The sequence below is a fragment of the Melanostigma gelatinosum genome (assembly GCF_949748355.1).
Source record: "Melanostigma gelatinosum genome assembly, chromosome: 16".
NCBI classification, from domain to species: domain Eukaryota; kingdom Metazoa; phylum Chordata; class Actinopteri; order Perciformes; family Zoarcidae; genus Melanostigma; species Melanostigma gelatinosum.
The window spans coordinates 19,760,835-19,780,621 of record NC_136649.1 but is presented as its reverse complement, the minus strand read 5'-3'; the positions used below and the strand labels follow the sequence as shown (position 1 = coordinate 19,780,621).

At 45.0% G+C, this 19,787-nt stretch overlaps 2 protein-coding genes across 3 annotated transcripts; both read left to right on the top strand.

The window, feature by feature from the left end:
- Nucleotides 1-275: 275 nt before the first annotated feature.
- hivep2b (HIVEP zinc finger 2b) lies at nt 276-12,681 on the top strand. The gene is made up of 7 exons (XM_079286458.1): nt 276-406; nt 2,680-6,638; nt 7,376-7,533; nt 7,701-7,876; nt 8,232-8,330; nt 8,420-9,204; nt 10,124-12,681. Exons 2-7 carry the CDS (start codon nt 2,784-2,786, stop codon nt 10,541-10,543), a joined length of 5,493 nt encoding a protein of 1,830 aa, XP_079142584.1. The 5' UTR covers nt 276-406; nt 2,680-2,783; the 3' UTR covers nt 10,544-12,681.
- An 886-nt stretch (nt 12,682-13,567) lies between these two features.
- Nucleotides 13,568-18,823, top strand: txlnbb (taxilin beta b). Of its 2 annotated transcripts, none has more exons than XM_079286488.1 (10): nt 13,568-13,747; nt 15,312-15,543; nt 15,860-15,951; nt 16,058-16,228; nt 16,884-17,078; nt 17,310-17,429; nt 17,537-17,611; nt 17,690-17,782; nt 18,025-18,120; nt 18,245-18,823. In XM_079286488.1, exons 2-10 carry the CDS (start codon nt 15,321-15,323, stop codon nt 18,758-18,760), a joined length of 1,581 nt encoding a protein of 526 aa, XP_079142614.1. In that variant the 5' UTR covers nt 13,568-13,747; nt 15,312-15,320; the 3' UTR covers nt 18,761-18,823. The 2 variants fall into 2 exon arrangements, with proteins under 2 accessions (XP_079142614.1, XP_079142613.1); XM_079286487.1 differs by having other exon boundaries at nt 15,307-15,543.
- The last annotated feature ends 964 nt before the right edge of the window (nt 18,824-19,787 follow it).

Sequence of the window (19,787 nt, the reverse complement as noted above, 5' to 3'; positions counted from 1 at the left end):
TGGACTCCTGCTATCTAAGAAAGGGGATGTTTAGCTCTTTGCATCATAATATCTGATGTGTGTAGAGTGAGGCAGCTCCCGCTGTGCTTTGAAACAGAGTGAGCGAGAGAGGAAAAGCGTCCTTAAACGTGGGCTGTTGTGTAATCCCTCCCAGGGCCCCTTTGCTATTTTTGTGCCTGGGTCCGCACGTCACGGTTGGGTATTTTCTCTGGTGACTAGCTCGCATCAATAGATCTTCTAATGTACACCCAGTCAGCCAGCAGCTTCATGACTGATGGGACTTTACCTCGCTAATTTATTTCAGTGTTGTTACCCCGACATGAGGAGAATGGAGAAACGGACTATGCAGCATGAGGAATGTCACATGTGACTGTCGATATGGGACAGGGGACTATTCAAATGTCAGGTTTGTATGAGGATTATATTTGATATCTGAATGTCAGCAGCCGTATGGACCGAGGATCCCCCCCCCCATCAGACCGTGTGCTTCATGTCATTCTGATCACAGTGAGAGCTGCTGATTGATTCTGCATGCTATGTGCTACGTTGCTGTCAGAGCACCACAGAGGGTTTTTACCATCCAGCGTCTCTGAAGTCATCTCCGTATGATATTTATGGATTTGTTGTCAGCGTGAGGCTTCACGCCTGTTCCCTTTAATGCCCAACTTAGCCTCGATATGATGTAATGCCGCGGCACAGTGGTGCTCTCCATAGCCAGCATTTGTTTTCTCATTGTCCTCTCTCTTGTGTGGAGAGCAGTAAGGGATGTTCAAATACATCTCACCATGAAGTCATTTCTCCATCCATGCGGGCATACTGTACCAGTCAGCCCACAGTCGTCCCGAAACACACCTACTGCCTCCCACCTGCCTGCTGTTGTTGCACGTCAATGCTGCTGTGTCATTTATTTTCGTATCGGTTCGTGCTTGTTGCTGGGAGCGAGAGAATTTTTGCAGTGAAATGTCTGCTGGTACAGCATTTATATCCAAAGTATGAATCTGCTGAGAGATTTGTCAATGAGACTCGTGCTTAGTCCAAAGGTATGCATTGTTTCTGAGGGTCTTATCTCGCTGTCACTCTGCGCCCATATTCCCCTTCCCTCCACTCGGAGCTCACACCGAGGATGGAAAACTCAGCAATGAGGTCAGACCGACCTTGAAGGGGAGCTCCCTACCGGGCCTCTGAATTTATTTACCCCCAGGCACCCCCCACTTAGTTCACCTCCGTAAACCTCCCCGTTAAAACATGGATCGCTCCAATCCGAGGCATGCGCTCGCCATCCTTCATTGTCTTTCCTCTGTCCTGCTCTGGACGAAGCCCTTAAATCTGTCCGAAAGCAGAGCTCAGGCAACGGGCTTTTGCACAACAACAACAAAAACAACAAAGGGGAGATTATTACAGATTACAGCTGTATTCAAGCATCTCTCGAGTCACCTTGGATTCGTATCCTCTGGTTAATGCCCGAAGAGAGTGTGGTGCGCTAACAAAGAAAGAGAGGGAGCGAGAGAAAGAGAGTGAGAGTCGGAGGATGTCCTAATTAAGGGGAACTCAGAGGGTTTGAACCAGATAATCTTACATAACCTGGTTAGGGGAGGACACAGCATTTGATACTGAGAAGATGGAAATGACGTGCCCTCAGAGACACATCCCCATGGCATGAAGCGAAAGTATAGCGGCAAAAGCAACTCACTTTAACCGCGGGGGAGGATGAGGTTGCTTCTTGGAGTCCGGCGTGTTTATGAACAGGACGGCACGTCGTCCCGTGCAGCTCAGAGTGTGAACTATGATGACACTAGAGAGACAGACAGGTTAAAGGGTGTGAATCCCACCAGAGACAAGAGCCCTGAAGGTGTTATACTGTGATCCTGGCATTGGAATAAAGACTTAAGCATTGTATTGTATTTTATGTAGCTATCACATCGAAAGGGGTGCAGCTGGACTCATCGACCATGATCTAAGAGTCTGTCACTTGTGTGTGCTGGCATGCATCGACACACACGCACGCACCATTCCTCTTCTGCGGAGTTTTACAATTTTCCCTCGTGTAGATCATTTTCACTTTTTTGGCGTTTGCAAAAGCCTACCATGTTGACGAAAACTGAACAAGTGAAATTGAAAAGTAAAAATCTGTGACATGTGATAAAGTATATGGGTGATATATTGTAGATATTTACCTGTTGTTTTGCAAAATATATTCATAAAGGTGACAATTCACATTGAAGGAAAATACGTTGATTTTCGTTGAAAGGAGATGCTGCTGTGATGAAGGATTTGATTCCTATTCAGCTCTCCCTCTCACACACCCACACAAAATAAGCATATACAACCATTCATGGCACACTTACAGTAAAAGCATTTGCCTTAAATACCGACACTTTCACACGGGCATCTGTCACGGTTGACATGAGGTACCTTTGGCTTTTTAGAGGCTGTTAAAGAGAAAATAATGTTTTTTCCATTCCTGCTGTGAAGGAGATCATTATGAATTTCATACTTCAATTTTATTTGAAGGACTTTTGGGAAACAGCTTTGCTCTCCCTCTCAAGGAGAGGATTTATAGGAGGAGGATTTTTATAACTAAATTACCCTCTTGTGCATCTGTATGTGGTCCTAGTTTAGGTGATTGTTTGTCATACATCCATATTTGTCTAATTGTAGTTTCTGTCTGATTTCTTCCAGGTGACCCTTCCCGGCAATCAGTTCACATGTATGCTAATATCACTACGGTTACATTACAGGTAGCGTCCTTGTAAATCGATCCCAAAGAAAGTGACATTGGATTTATGGAGTCACTTGAAACTACTGCAGGGGTGAAAAGCTCCACTGAGGGTCAGGACAGAAATGTTGCTGCACAGAAAAAATGCACCTCAGAGGCAGCACAGACTAGGAGGAGTCCATCAGTCGAATTGGAAGGCAAAGGGTGGCACCAACAACTGCAAGAAGGTGAGAGCCGAGACACGTGTGGTTTCAAAGAAATGTCTGACTCAGGGAAATCACCGCAATTAGAAGATCAGCACTCCCAAACTCAGTCCGCAAGCCATCAAGACCATGAGGTGTCTTCGTATCCAGAACAGCCCACGAAACCGTTTCCCATTGGCAGACAGAAAGCTGTCGGCCACTTAGTTTCTGCAGAGTCCCCTGGACCTGTGTCTCACAGGACGTCCACCAGTTCACCTGAAGTCCAACAACAGTGTTCCCATTCAGGGATGGATCAGCTGTCAGAAGCTGCGTCTAAGGTGGAGCAGAAACCACAAAAGCCTGGGAAGTATGTTTGCGATTACTGCGGAAGGGCATGTGCCAAACCCAGCGTGCTTAAGAAACATATTCGCTCACACACCGGAGAGCGGCCCTACCCGTGTGTCCCATGCGGATTCTCCTTCAAAACGAAGAGTAATTTATACAAACACAGAAAGTCCCACGCTCACGCGGTCAAAGCTGGAACAGTGCCACTCTCAGAACTGGGTTCTTACAATGCCAACACAGACCAGGGGTCTTTTGAAGGGGAAGGAGAGTTATTCTCTGATGCTGAGCAAAGCACGGACACGGATGAGGACACTCTTAACGACCCGCTGCTGCTGCTGGACTCTCCAGTGGACGGATCAGATAACACTGCTGTAAAAGTACTAAATCTCATTGCTCAGAAGAAGGGAGCCACGTCGATCTCCGCTCAGGATGGTTCATCCCAGCCCCAAGAAATCAATGCACCGCCAGCTGCTACCGAGGCTAGCCGTGCAATTCAATCTTCCACGATCAAACAGAGGCTTGCACTTCGGCTGTCTGAAAAAAGAAGCAGCGACTCGGACCACAATCTGTCCCTCCCGAGTCAGTCTAGCAAGGGCAGCACGGACTCCGGCTACTTCTCGCGCTCCGAGAGTACCGAGCACCAGGCCGGTCCCCCCAACACCAACGCAAAGTCCTATCAAGAAATCATGTTTGGGAAGTGTTACAGGCCAAGCCCGAAACAGACGGCAGCTTTTGTGGCTTGTAGCACCGACTCAAGTGAGTACACAGGGAGACGCTCGGAGAAAGGCGTTTCCCGTGTTTTCACCCAAGAAAAAGACACCGTTGAGCCAATCAAAATAAACACAAAATCATTCTCCAGAGAGGAGGTAAAAGAACCGCAGTTAGACGCTGGCTCTGATGTAGGGACTCTGATGAGAAGCAACTCAATGCCAGCATCCTCGGCAGTGTGTCTGACTATGCCTCAAGCCCTCAGAGGCAGCCACTCTTTTGATGAGAGAACAAGCACCGGGGGCATGAGGAGGCTCAGGCGGCAAGCTGCTTTCGAACACTCCGCACATGACGGCCACACGGACGCAGACAGCCACGGAAAGATGAGCGAGAGTGGCATTTCACCCTCAGGACTGGAGATGGAAAATTACCCCTCCGTGGCATCTAATATGAGCCATCAGAGACACGCAATGGAACTGGCAACGCGGAAGCGTCGGAAAGAGAAGAGGGAGGAGGAAGATTTGCCAGGTCGATATGAGGGCCTTCACGAACAGTGTGAAGAAATGTTTGACTCAAGTAAGGACTATGATTCAAAAGAAGCTGCTGTGGGCCTTATGGCATTAGGACAAGGACATTCTTCAAGTATGCTAACGCAGATGGACAGGTGTGACATGGAGATATCAGTGAGCCCTGAAATGTCCGGTAGGAAAACTTTAGGGAATGTAATTTCTGTTATCCAGCACACAAACTCAATAAACAGGGCCCACTCTGAACAGTCAGAATCATACAAGTACCATGGGCAGAGACAGGATAGTATTTCTTTGTTTCAAGCTATGGAGGCAAGTGAATCACATGAGTTGGAAAGGAGTGATAGCAGGCTAAGGCAATCATTTCAACTGGGACCCAAACTTGTGCGACAGCCCAACATACAAGTCCCAGAAATCAGGGTGACAGTAGAGCCTGACAGTCCAGAAAAAGCTCCTGAGGTGCATGTGAAGGAGCCAGAGAAGCACGTGGAGGAGTTTCAGTGGCCTCAAAGGAGTGAAACTTTAGCACAATTCCCTCCAGAAAAGCTCCCTCCAAAGAAGAAAAGGCTACGCTTAGCCGACATCGAGCATTCCTCTGGTGAATCTAGTTTCGAGTCTGCCTACACTAGTCTCTCCCGCAGCCCGAGCCAAGACAGCAACTTATCTTATTGCTCCGCCTTCTCCTTTGACAGGGAGGAGAGTTTGAAGTCAGTCTCTCCAGCCAGGCAGGATGAATTTGGCAAACCGCTCGAGCTCTTAGCAGTGCCAGGGAGTGGGCACTCCCTCTCTGTGCTCAGCCAGCGTCAACAACATGAAATGAGACGCTCCTCCTCGGAGCAGGCGCCGTGTAACTTGCGCAGGGAGTTCCCAGAGGTACGCAGCGTATCATTTGACTATGGCAGCCTTTCTCCAACGTCCAAAGTTAGACCGGTGGACATCAGCCTCTCGGCTGTGAGGGACAGAAGGAGGGGGAACTTGGTGCGGCAGGAGTCATTGAATAGGGACACTGAGGTCACATCACAAGTGTTTCCGCAGCACCTCAGCAGCACCTCCCCTCCATTCACAGCAGTTGCTGTTCTGCCGCAGACTTTGCCAATATTCTCCACGGGGAATACATTCCCCCAGCTGTCACATCCGAGCCTTTTAGTTCCCGTACGATTACAGACTCATGTGCCATCCTACGGCAGTATCACATACACTTCAGTATCACAGATTTTTGACAATCAGTATGACAGTGTTAGCTCCACTACGTCCTCCTCTCAGAATCAGATTTCCCGTTTGTCTGGAAATCTTGATTCTCATAACGTATCAGCTTACACCAGACCACCTTCGATGCACACCCTCAGTGTAGAAGCCCTTGATTTGTCTTCAGCTAAGCTCAAGACAGGCATCCCGCTCTCCCTGACCTCCAGAACTATCTCAACCACTAACGCCTCCAGTGGTGGCACCAACAAACGGATGCTGTCCCCCGCCAGCAGCCTGGACCTTTTCATGGAGGTCAAGCAGCAAAAACGTGTGAAAGAGGAAAGAATGTTTGGGCAGATAGTAGAGGAGCTCAGTGCTGTGGAGTTGGGAAATTGTAATTTGAGCGAAGAGAAGGGGCACAGGTCAGAGATGCAGGGCGCATCCACACCTCATGCTCAGGATGACTCACGTATGAGTAAATGTATCACACCTCAACAGAAAGTGACAGAAGACTCTGAACACGGCGTTGAGTCAGCCATGGAAAGTAGCTCACCTCCCTACTCCATGATATCAGTCGGCGAAGTGAAAGAAGTTGGCATGGAGAAACGAGCGCAGATGGACATGGTGGCGCAGCTGGTCACCAGTCAAGACGGCCTGATCTCAGACACAGAGAATTCAAGACTTCTGTCTCAGTTTCCAAGTCTTCGCACGACGACAGGAGTGAGCTGGTGTTATCTTAACTACACCAAGCCGAGCTGCTCTCACAGCGACGCCCCTTTCTCCTCCGTGTACACCACCTGGTGTGTGAGTTCCCACAACCCGAACCCTCTTGAGCTGAGTACCAGCACTGCTCTGGCTCTGCTGCGGTCCAAACAGAGGGGGGACAAGGTTATATACACCGTGGCAGCCATGTGTCAGCCTGGCGCGGGGAAACTGGTGTCATCCCTCATCCTGTGGAGGCAGACCATGGAACAGGTGAGGAAATAGTCCCATCTCTGCAACGTTTCTAAAGCACACCACTGTCTGAAACATAAAAAAAAAAAAATAAAAGTTGTGTTCTGGCCCTTAAGAGCAAAGCCCCATCGATGACATATTGAATTGGTCTTGCAAGTATCACTATACATATAGTCAAGCTGCACTGGGCAGTTTTCCACTTTGGTAGCCTGTCGTGCCAGTAAGAGATAAGTGTTTGAGATGTAGAAAGTTTTAAGGACCTTATTACACAGAATTTGGCTCACATTAAATTGTTTGGCAGAAGGTTCACTCACTATTGGCAGGTTTCTGAAACTCATTCGCCCGCTGCTAGTTACGATGTTATAAGCTTTGATTCGTTACTTGTTCTACCGTTTGAATTGAAAATATGTCTCCGCAGTGAAAATACCAGAAACCAAAATTATATTCAAGTACATATCGTGTCTTGGCAAAGGGATGTTTTTCCCTGTTGCATTGGATTTAGCCTGATTGATAAATAATGACATAAAAGAAGTCATGCCTAGCGTAGCTTTCAGAGAATAGAAACATGAAAATCCACTAAATTTGAGTGATGTGTCCCGTTTTTCCCCGGGCACCAGTAGCAGCAACATAATTTATGTTTCCAAAACATGCTGTGTAACACCATGTGTGGCACACAATATTGGAAGCATCGCGTTACGTCGTCGATACGGTGTCGACTTAAACTGGATGTTAACAAAATGTTTGTTCATCTGATTCAGCTGCAGAGGAAACCGGAGCCCAAAGAGGTGGACATCACCTACGGGAAGAAGGTGAAAGACATCAGCTGCAGAGTGAGAACTGCCAAGGAGGAGTGGAAAGAGAGGGAGGCTTCCACACCCCAAACAGTGCCAACACGCATTAAGATCTTCGAGGGAGGGTCAGTCAAGATATTAGTTATCATAACACTTGTCAGTTCTGCTGACAGCAAATACAGCAGCCATATTCGGATGCTAGTGCATTCACTGTCTGTCTGCCTGTGCCGTTTTTACCTATTGAGGCCTGTTTTATGTATTTGTTCATTGGAATACCGTTTCTGTCTTTCAGGTACAAGTCCAATGAAGACTACGTGTATGTCAGAGGCCGAGGCCGGGGTAAATACATTTGTGAGGAGTGTGGTATTCGCTGTAAGAAGCCGAGCATGCTGAAAAAACACATCAGGACCCACACAGACGTGAGACCCTACATCTGCAGGGTCTGCAACTTTGCTTTTAAAACTAAAGGTGAGTATTCTTTAAGCTTACATAGAATAGAAAAATACAGATTTTATAGATGATACAAAAGACTCACTATTTACAGTGTTTGCTTTAAACAAGATTATTTAAAAAAAATATATAAAAAATTGTCTGCATAACAGCAGTGAATTCTCTGTAGTTTTTTTTAAACTGCTATTTAGAGCCACTAGTGAACGTTGTCTCCTCCTTTTCTCTGTTATTATTTCTGGAGAATTTTCTGAGCTGGACTTGGCTGCCATGCTCACTAGTAAAAACATAAAATAAAATCTGGGCCATTTGTAATAAAATTGTAGCTGTTTTTCAGTCAGAAATGGTAAATTATGACTTGTTTCGTCTTTCACAGGAAACCTGACTAAACATATGAAGTCAAAGGCGCACATGAAGAAATGTCTTGAACTGGGAGTGTCAGCGACGATGGACGACACGGAGATACAGGAACATGGTAAGACACCAGCATATCAAATATCTTTGCAGATTCATAAACGACGGCAGAAGAAATCAGACTAAACTGATGCGTTTTTCTTTTAAAAGTGGACGACAGCCAACAAGAGTCCAAGACAGAGGTGGTAATCACAGCCAAACACCAGTTCTCAGACGTTGAGGACTCTGACGGCATGGACGAAGACATCGACGAAATTGACGAAGACGATGACGAGGACGACGAATACGAGGGCGACTCCACTCCAAAGTTGCGTTCAAGAAGCACGAGTCCTCTGCCGTGTGGAGTTACTTCTCTGGCAGTGACAGCCACCGCCGCTCTCCACGTCTATTCTCTCACCTCTCTGCCCGGCGCCGATGTCCGCCAACAGTCCTCTGACAGGCGGACCGGCTCGGATCATCGACCCGTCCTTGCAACCGACCAGAGAGAGAAGTCTGTGGATGAAGACTCTCTGACTATGCTGTCTCCAGACCAGGCCGGCTTCCTATTTGACCCCTACTCTTCCTGTCTGCTCTCTCCTGGTTGGGAGTCTCCCATCAGGGAGCCCTCCCCTTCACATCTACGTTACCCGTCCCCGAGGCGAGAACTCTCTCCGCGAGGTCGCTCCTCTCCCAGATGGGACACCTCCCCGCTGCGGCCTGGCTCGCCCGGCTTCACGCCCATTCAGCACCTCTCTCCGGTCTCCATTGAGCGACCGGTGTCTCCTGGAACAGAGCTGGCTGGAAAGCGAGAGTCCTCAGTCAGAGGCCGGCAGAGAGTCATGCTGAGGGCGGTTTCGCCACGGAGAGGCTCGCACCAACACAGAGGGAGTGGTGATAAAACCCGACACCACGCAAAGATGGAGATGGCTCAACACGGAGCCTTTGAAATGGAAATGGTACGTATCATGAAGTGTTCAACTACACCTCTGCCAAATTGGGTTTTAGATTTGATGGTTCGGCCATTGGCAAAGGTGATAATGTTTTGGTAGAGATTCCCAATATTTAAAGGATTTCTGAATACTTGAAGATAGATCTGTTTCGTAAACTTTACAATGTTCTTGTGAACTGCCAAACATACCTTGACCACACACACACTAGTTTATTTTGAGTAAATACCACATATGTCAGCTTGCTGGTTGTGATTTTTCACCAAATGTGTATTGATCCGCAGCTGAAAATAGTCTCCAAAAACTACAATTGTTAGCTTTGTTTGAGTCACGTTTGCTAATTACTACAGTGCCCACCTGTTTTAGGACGTTATTTAGCCCTTTTTAAAAATGAGTGTATATGCGTGACTCTTTCTTCAAGTGGAATTGATCAATTGGGGCGACTGTGCCTCAGCGGTAGAGCGGGTCGTCCTTCAATCAAAGGATTCGTTCGATCCCCGGCTCAGCTAGTCCATGTCGATGTGTGTGAATGATGAACAGTCCGGTGGGGCAGATGGTAGCTCCTGACACCAGTGTATGAATGGGTGTGAATGGGTGAATGAACATGTCGTGTTAAAAGCCCTTTGAGTGGTCGGAAGACTAGAAAAGCGCTGTACAAGTACATTTACCAGTTGTGAAGTGAGACACCAACACATTGTTGGTTTTGATCTTTTCTTTGGATTTGTTGAAAATAACAGAAATGTAGAGTACCACAAGCCCTATGGTTTAATGGATTGTGCAGTCGTGGTGAGCTATGTGTTCTCAAAGCAAAGTTTATTCACATATTTCTCACATTTCTATAGTTTTGCTAACTGTAATATATTTTCACATGAGAAATGAACCTGGCAACGTTGAAACGGCTCCTAACGCTGCCAATGTGTCGTTTCAGGATCAAAGGAGCAGCTTGGCTTCCAGTCTGCCCGGTGCTGCCAGTTCTCATCACCAGAACATCCTCAGCCACCTCCCTCTTCACTCCCAGCAGCAGTCCCACAGTTTGCTCCCCGTCGTTCCTGTCGGAGGGTTCCAGATGTTACACTCCCCGCCTTCCTCCAGCACCGATGTCACCCTTTCCTCGGCGCCGAGCCCCCAGAGCAGCAAGGGCCAGCGTTGCAGCAGCGGGGAGGGATCCGTCCACGGGCCTGAGTCTGGAGGAGAGGACGCCAGAGGCCAGAGCCAGCTGTCCACCCATCAGGCCTCTCAGGAGAAAAGCCTCGACCCTGGCATCAGGGACAGCGGACAGGAGGAGAACGTCCAGACCTGCTTGAAAGCCATCGCCTCGTTGAAGATCACCACAGAGGACCCTCACTGAAACCCCCTTTTTCTGTCTCCTTGATTTGACCCGGGAACAGACAACCCCTCCCCACGCTACACCTGCAACCTTGTCGTCCTCGGCCCTTTAGGCACATCACCTCATCTTTATCCAATTAGAGGCAATGTAATAACACGTCCTCGGGTCTTGCACACGTTTCAGACAGCTCCTTTTAGATCTGAGTGGAGATCGACCCTTCACAGTGAAGAAGAAACCCACTCTGTCTGATGTGCACTTCTCTTCAGAGACTCTTTGAAATGATTGGACGAGCAGCAGGATGTCTTGCGAGGTGGAGAATCATTATTGGGTGCAGGTGCAATATGGAAAGATATTATGCTAATATGCCTTTGTTTGACATAGTAGTTTGCGTACTATTGCACATAAATTATATTTATGGATTCTGTACAAATGTCCTTAACATATACTCCTTCTTAGATGCATACAAACAGTGCATTTTACTGTATGTGTACTTTGAAAATAGACTGTTGTTTAATGTAATCATATCAAGGTGTGACGCAGTAGTGCAGTAAATAAAGACTATTTATAAGGGGAAAAGTATGTGTATTATGAAACAGTCTGACCAAATTTTAAGTAGACGCTTCTTGTGCAGTTTGGTGCTTCTAATCAAGCGGCAAGGGTCTGTGCCTTTATTTTGCTTTTCAGCATTTTGTTACGAGAAGGTTGTTGCGGAATGAGGAAATATGCCGAGGTAGGCTTTATTCAGAAGCGTCAGCGCTGTCAAAGAGTTCGCTCAAAGAAAAGCTTTTTCTTTCTTGTTCCGTCAGTTATGCCGACAGACGGATGCAGCTTGATTTATGTGAAACAATCTTAAAAAAAAAAAGTTTCTTATGTTGCATTTTTCTAAATGTTGTGGTTTTTATCTTGGTAAAAATGCATGGGATTTGCTATTGCACAAAAATAGAGGAAGTTAATATGTAATTATGAATACTGTAAGATGTATTTATATATTAGAACGTGAGCACTTATTGATACTGGTAAATATTTGACAACTATTTATATGGTATATCTGTACTTATGCAGCAGTGATGCAGTTATGCAGTGAGCCCCGCTGGCATTGCTTTGGATCTCATGTATTTGCTTTGATTAAACAGCGTTTATTCTCTCGCTGTCTTATACAGATGACCAGAAGCATTTTATGAGTTTTGATGATGCACTTTCATCCTTTCATCTTTGATGTTTAACTGACGTGGTCAGTGAAAATAAGGGAGTAAAACATGTTATGTTCTCTTGTGGTTTTTGAAACATTCCAGTCGTTTTTTCACATTTCTCATTTTGTGAAACATGTTGCACACTAATTCAAGGGGCTATGATGATCGATCAACAGTATGTTTTCTTGCATTTCAAGTGTAACTGGATGAATCAATATCACTTTACTGTAAGTAATACTGAAGTAATGATGTTAACAGCGTCGGTTGGTTGACTATTACTGTGCTTTGGCTCAAAATGTAAGTAATCATTCACCAAATGCATTACTTCCTCTCTGTACATATATGTGTATTTTTATGATTTAAACTATTTTTGCAGTGTTGAATTCTGAGAACTTTTTAATGTGGATTGTTTACATCTCTTTAAGAGGTAACAAGTCTGCAGTTGACATAACGGAGGTTTAACGAGGGCGAAAATAGCACAGTGTTGATCGCTAACTCCGCGTGTCTCATCTTTAAAAAAAATAAAATTAAAATAAAGTGTATTCTCATCTTCAAGTGGTTCTGTTACCAGTTTGAGAATGAATTTCAAAAATCAGAAAAACACTTTGTTCACTCATGTTTACATAAAATAATTTGAAAAGGTGCACTGCTTTAATCTTGTGTTTCCCTTTTCTGAAGATGTACGTAGCTTTGATTTCATGTCATTTTTATTTGTGGTGACGGTGCAGAATGCTCATGACATGTGAAGGGAAAGCGAAGCCTTCCGTTTGCTTTGGCACACAGTATGTATTCAGATTGTGTTTGTGTTTTGTTTTTGTTGTGTACTTATATTTAACTGAACTGCTTTGTGCCTCTCATGTCTATGAAATTCCCTGTAAAACACACAGAGGACAAATCACTTTACCTCTCAGCTAAGATCTTTTGAGGACAGAAACCTCAGTAGCCAACCCGTTGTTTAGCTATTTGCATCGAAACTGGTTAGTCAGGACGGAGTGCCTCTTTTATGCTACGGGGACTTTATTGTTTGGTGCTCTACTTTTTTCAGATTAAATTCAAAATTGTTTTAAAAGAATATACTTCTAACCCAAGGATGTGTGTTGCAGCTTATTTCACCCTTTTTTTCCTCTTTTGCTTTATTCTTCAAAATGGCTTCCATGCCTTTCCTCCTGCACAACTCACGATTGTTTAAATTAGAGCACGCAGGGAATCGGATGAAATCATTCACATTTTACCTTCAGGCAGAGTGGTGGACACACACACACGGACACACACACACACACACACACACACACACAGAAACATTGGAGAGACTCCTACCAGTGACATCCTCTGGTGAGAAGTGATTACTGCAGTCACAAAATGGAACAAGAGAAATAAATGAATGCTTCCAAAAATAGTTCTCACCTTGTGGATAATATTCAACCACTTTCAGGTTGCGGCCAATTCAGCAAAAACCGCTGACGGCGCATTGAGTGTGCACGGCACTCGACTGCATGTGTGAACCATGTGTTAAGTGAGGAAGTGACTGTGATCTTGGTGCTGCATTATGCCAGCTCTTCTCTGGGTTTGGGAGGAGGTATGTTCTAATTCTGGCCAATCACACAGACAGACCTTTTTTTTCTATCCTGCTCAGTGACTATGCCTGTCAGGCCCATTTGTTAGAATAATTATATGGCTGTTAACAGCATCGCAGCTTAAAATAAAGTGCGTGCTGCGACGGCTTAAAGCAGCAGAGGCATGGCACAAAATGGCTGCTGAAGATCAGGGGAAAAAACCCTTTCAGTGATGAAGTATTTTGATTGTATTCATACACACGGCGACTGTGTTTCACTTCCTGCTTACATTACAATCAGAGGACTATGGGTGTCCTGGACAGAGACATGCAGTGTCTCTGTCCTCCCTCTCTCTGCTCACAGTGAGCTCTGCTCCTCTGGTTTATTTTGAGGTGGTCTTATCACAGCTGTTGTATCTGCGGTGGCAGCTTGTCCCGAGCCCCTCGACACTCTTCCTTTTCCCACTCTGGCCCTTGGTCCTGGTAAGACCCTGTTTGCTCGCTACCCTGCTTCTTCAGGGACATTTACACTTGAATTGCATAAAAACAACAACTTAACTTCTGTGCTTGAAGTGGTTTTCAAACCTCTTACTCTTAAAAGGTACTAATAACTGTTTGTTTGAATTTGATGTCTTTCTGAAGCTTTGTGAAAATGAGAAGGAGAAGGACTCAATTGAGACTTGCCCGAGTCATTTGTCAGCAGAATGGCAACAATACGTAACATTTGTTTAGATTCTCTGATTGTGCACCACCACCATTTCTGTTACTTCAGACAGGGAAGATATCGCTATCTTTTCCGATTGTCATTTATTTGAAGTTGAATTTTTAAGTTGTCTCCTTCAAAATATTGAACATAAACGGGGTCACTTATGTAATACAGATAATGTTCACAGTTGGAAATGCAGCTTTTGTACGCACCACCACTGACATTGACATCAATAAGAGTGGATTGGAAATAAATAAATAACTTGCCCATATTAAGAAGTTCCTTAAATAGCCTGTGGGGTCTGGAACAGGTGCCATGCGCTCTTGTGAAGGCTGCACTAATTTCATGCACGTAAACAGGCTCTGGCTGTGAGCCTGTAAGACAGGCACAGTCACTGCGGTACAATAATAAGCTTCGCTATCGCTTTAATTGACGGGGGTTGAATCATTTCTCAGTCAAAAAAAGAAAACCTTTTCTTAAACGTGCCTGTCTTAGGAGAAAGAAAGCATTAGGTGCTGTCTTCAACAGCTACAGTTGTTTACAAAATGGCGTCTAATATTCATCGCTGAGCTCCTTCAGCACATAATATACAGCTGGTTTAATGTGCCTTGCTAAAAGGCACCATGGTGGTATTTGCTGAGGAACATGGCGATTAAAAAAATATTATATTTGGCATTTCATTTTTTAAAAATATGAATAATCTGCTGATAACTTTCTCGACTAATCGTTTTGTCCAGTAGTGTCAGAAAATAATGAGAAAAATTCCCATTATAGAATTCCACAGCCCGACATGTGTTCAAATTCCTTGCTTTGTGCGGCCAACAGTCAAAAAGCCAAAGATATTCAGTTAACTGGCATATATCACAGAAATACCTGTAAATCTTGACATTTGAGAAGCTGGAGCCAGCAAATGTTTTGCTTTTGTGCTTAAAAAATTATTAAAAATTGCTGGTTCATTTTCTGTATTTCGATTAATCGACTTATCGCTGCAGCAAAAGGCTAATATCTAATATTCTTCACGGTTACAGTAGGAAAAGGTGCTTGTGTGTATCACAAATAAATGCAAGCTGTCCCTTACTGGGACACTTTAGGAGAACACAGCCAACGTTAATGTTATTAGTAACACACTTCCTGCTGAGACGTTGAAATGTCTGCTGTGAAAAAGGCCGAAAGCTTTTGCATGATGAAAAGTGCAAATCTGTCTTTCAGTTAAACAGAAGTTGATTGACTTTAGTATTATTCAAGACGAGCCTTCAAAAAGTAACCAGGACGCATTATACAGATTGACGCTGGTTTGTCAGAATTCATGGAGCGAAACCAACTGTTTCCCTCTCAGTACAGCTGAGAACAATGGAGGCTTGTCCTGCACCCACGGGTCCCGAGGCGTCGCCAGCCGAGGGTCGGCACATTGACCTGACGGAGGACCTGGCCCAGCAGCTGGAGGACATCATTAGCACCTACCAGGCTGACGAGAGTCCCGCTGAGCCAGAGGACGCAGAGGAGGTCACAGCCGTCAAAGAGCCAAACACCCGCAAGGACCAGAAACTGGAGAAGAAGATGCTCAAAAACCTAGGTGCTTCTTTTTTTTACATCTCAAAATGTTTTATCGATTTCAGCTGAGGTGGGTTTCATTCAGCTCCGTCAGCAAAAGTCCAAGTTGCACTGAAAGCGATCGGTCCGTAAGTAGAGCTGGAATGCTTGTAAGTGCATCCATCTGCAACAGACGAGCAGGTACAATAGTATTTCCACATGCCTTTTATAATCGGTGACAGACTTCTCTTAATCATGTACACCAAAATAATTTCTCAAGACAGGGATAGTGAAAATGATTTCAGCTCAAACGTGACTCGTGACTGACTAGCGATCTTCAATTCTCTGTGTCTGTTCAGGAAAAGAAGCCATGCTGCTGATGCAGAGTTTGAACAAACTCAACACTTCAGAACAGAAACTGGAAGCCATCATCAAGAAGCACGCTGAGCTGGTGAGTGGATGACGATTGAAAATGAAATAGAAAGAGAAAACATAGAAGTGGTGTGCATCTTCACCCTTGTGGGGCATGTGGGGGATTTCTCTGTGGATTTCTACAGCTGGAGGAGCACCGGAGTGACCAGAAGCAGCTTAAAGTTCTGCAGAAGAAGCTGCTCCAGGTGATGAAGGAGAAGGACCAGCTGCAGAGCGAGCACAGCCGGGCCGTGCTGGCTCGCAGTAAACTGGAGGGGCTCTGCCGAGAGCTGCAGAGGCACAACAAGACCTTAAAGGTACTTCAGCTCCTGTCGTTTCTGCTCCTCGTGCTCGGTGGTGGAAGTAATATTTAACAAGAACTAAAAAACGAATTTCTTAAAAGCACGGTGTCCAACCTGAGCTCCTAAAATTGCCGTTTGTTGTTTGGTTGATTTTCGGTGCCGGCTGTTGTGACCATATGTTGTGCTCTACAGGAGCTGACATCAGCTGGCACCAAATATCAAATATTGTGTCATAGATCAGGATTTGACCTCTCAAACTGCCACAACTCATGTTGTGAAGCCGAGGGGCGTTGAAACCAGACAATTTAATGTCTTTGTCTGGTGGAGATCCTCCCAATTTACAAAGATATTGTATGACATCTACAATATATTTACACTGGATGAAAGGGAGCAGACATTTCCCTCCAAGCTGTACGCATGATGCAAATTTAATTGAGAAAAAAAAATGAAAATTCTGTTGCTCTATATGTAACTAAAGGGAAATTGAATGTAATATTTAAGAGGTTAAAAGGAGGTTAACTTGATGTGGTAATTTATCATTTTTAGATGGGGAATTGTATGAAATCATAAAATCAGAGGACAAAAAATGCCCCCTAGCTCGGTCACTGGATTAATTGTGTCATACACATACAGGTTGTTTTGAGCTTAAACATCCATCTCTGCAACGCAGGAAGAGACCCTGCAGAGGTGCAGGGAGGACGACCTGAAGAGGAAAGAGATCACCACCCATTTCCAGGGGACGCTGAGTGACATTCAGGCCCAAATCGAGGAACACAGCAGCCGCAACACCAAGCTGTGCCAGGAGAACAGCGGCCTGGCAGAGAAGCTGAAGGGGCTCATTTCACAATACGACCACCGAGAGGCGGTATGGATCCCGACACATGCTGAGCACACATGGGTTCAAAACAGGCCTTCGTGCACTTCTACCGGAACCGAGCTAAAACCTCACACATCTTGGTCCTCTGTGTCAGTTTCAAACACATGAAATATGTCCACATTTCACGGGTCTTATATTTATTAGTTACAGCATTTTGGTTTTTATGTAGCCTCCCTGAGCAAGAAATGAAACCGCTTTCTCGAATACATTGTCTTTCAGAACCTGGAAAAGGTCTTCAAACACAGAGACCTGAAAGAAAAGCTGCTGGACACCAAACTCACGCAGGCCACCATGATACTGAAGGAGACAGAGGACAAGCACAAGCTGGAAAAAGAGCTTGTACCTATCAGATTTGTCGCTTGCTCCAAGTATTTCCTAAGAATACATCTGCATTTTTTTGATTCCCCATCTGCTCATTTTCATCGATTTATTAAAATTTTCCACAGCTGCTAAAACAGGCGGCAGCATATAAAATGAAACTGAAGGTGATGAAGGAGCAAGAAAACGATATGAGGATCCAGGTACAGTGACACATTGATCAAATTCCCAACCTCTGTGGAGACACGCATACATGTTTTTTCCTCACCGTGTCTCCTCAGCTCGAGATGTACTCCAAGAAGTTTGATGAATTCCAGGGCACGGTATCAAAGAGCAACAGTGTCTACAGCGACTTCAAACAGGACATGGACAAAGTAAGAAGAACAGTTTTACGGAACATTTGAAGTCAGCTTCGTGATATTGGTTATGTTATTTAGTTTATCTGGGAATAAAAACATGAGGAAAACAGAAATGAGAAAAATAAAGTCCGGTGAGGTTTACGCTGAAACTAAATCTGACAAACTGTATGATCCTACACTCTATCGTGGCAGCTATTTTTAGAAGTGGCTTTTGATTGTGTTCTGTGTAACGTGAGTTTTTTTTTTTTGTGGTGTAGATGACCAAGAAAATGAAAAAGCTGGATAAAGAGTGCCAGTCGTGGAAGAGTCGCTTTGACAGCTGCAACAAGGGTCTCGTTGACATGGTGGCAGACGTAAGAAACATTCCAGTCATTTACAGCCCAAAGGAATGATTTGGTCGTTGGTATCTTTTTGCTCGAAAAGACAAAGTTCTCACCAGTTTTAAAAATTATTTTCATGCATTTTAATCCTTTACAGAAAACAATCAAGGAAAAGGAGTTTGAGCTCATCACCAGCAAGAACCAGAAGCTTGAGAATCTGTGCAGGGCTTTGCAAGAGGAGAGGAAGAGTCTCTATGAGAAGGTGCAGGCAGCTGGAAGTCAACCACACACCAACAGTGCTGAACCAACAGAGAAGGAGGGCCCAGAGGAGCTGGAGACCCCTGAAGTCCCTAAAGACGAAGACCCCGTCCAGAAAACTGCAGCTCCTGCCTCTGCTGCCCCCACCGGGACACCAACACCCAAAACTCCAATGACCAAGGAACTGGCTGAACTGAAGGCTGAGCAGAGCCGCCTGAAGGAGATTGCCAGCTCTTTTACAATCTCTCACGTTATAACCACGGAAACAGTCGTTAGCCAATCACAAGGACTCTCTGAGGGCGTCCAGGAGCCAGAAGAGAACCACATAGAGGAGATCAACGGCGAACACCTCCAGGAGGCCGAGGAGGACGGCTGCCAAGAACAGAGAGATTTGGAAATGGAGTCAGTTGATTAATGCTGCAACTAACGTGGTAAAGAAATCCGGCTCGTGTGAGATTCATAGCAATAAAAAGAAAAATGACAATGCTGGCTTTGTCTTCAGTGTTTGAGCCCGATATCTCAAGATTTAAGAGAAGTCCAACTGTTATATTCCTTTTCTAACTCACAGATCAAAGGTTTTGACTCACTTCCACTGCTTAGATTGTCATGATTGACCATCAATACAAAAGATTCACAACTGTATAAGAAAATATCTGGTGCAAGACTCTCCACGTATTCATCAGGGAGAAAATCTGCATAGAGCAAAAAGCAGTCTCTGCTGGGTCTGATTGAAGCTGGTGCAGCTTTGTACAGACGGTTATGAGTATCAGTACATGAGCAGTCTATAAATATCATTTCTGTTCAAATAAAAAGTAAACAGAGCTTCATAGCAGCGCAGATTCAGTTTGGCATTTTTAGACATGCAGATATGAGTTGTTTACTTCTATTTTTATTCTAATTTCACAGTTTGTCTGTTTGGAAGAAAAAGGATGCAGAAGACATCTGGAGAAAAAAACATCAGTAAGAGCTAAAGCCGAAATAATTAGTTGATCAACAGGAAAGCATTCTGCAATTTATTGTTGTTCAAATGTAGCCTTCACCCTGAGGTAGTGAAAACCTGCAGACGGATTTGGGACGGATTATGATGAGGAAAACTGTTTGCCTCACATAACAGAGATCCACTGACCCGTTAAATGAGGCAAGAGGGGGGGGGGGGGCTTGGAGAGGGGATGTGGGGATGAAGCAGGCAATTGTGTGTGAGAACTCACTGCGCAGTACAATGAGTTTATAACTAATGGGGAATAAATTGAAGAAGGGGTTGGGTCCTAATAGATACAATACCCAAGACAGATACAAACCTTCCTGTCACAGGATCTTCCTCGCTGTCTTTTTCTGGAGAAACTCTACAGCAGCCAGTCGGGTAGAAACTTTGAGATTAATTGGTGAAAAATGCCGGATGAGGCCGAACGGGAGAAATTAGCCGAAGTCATCAGACATTGGAA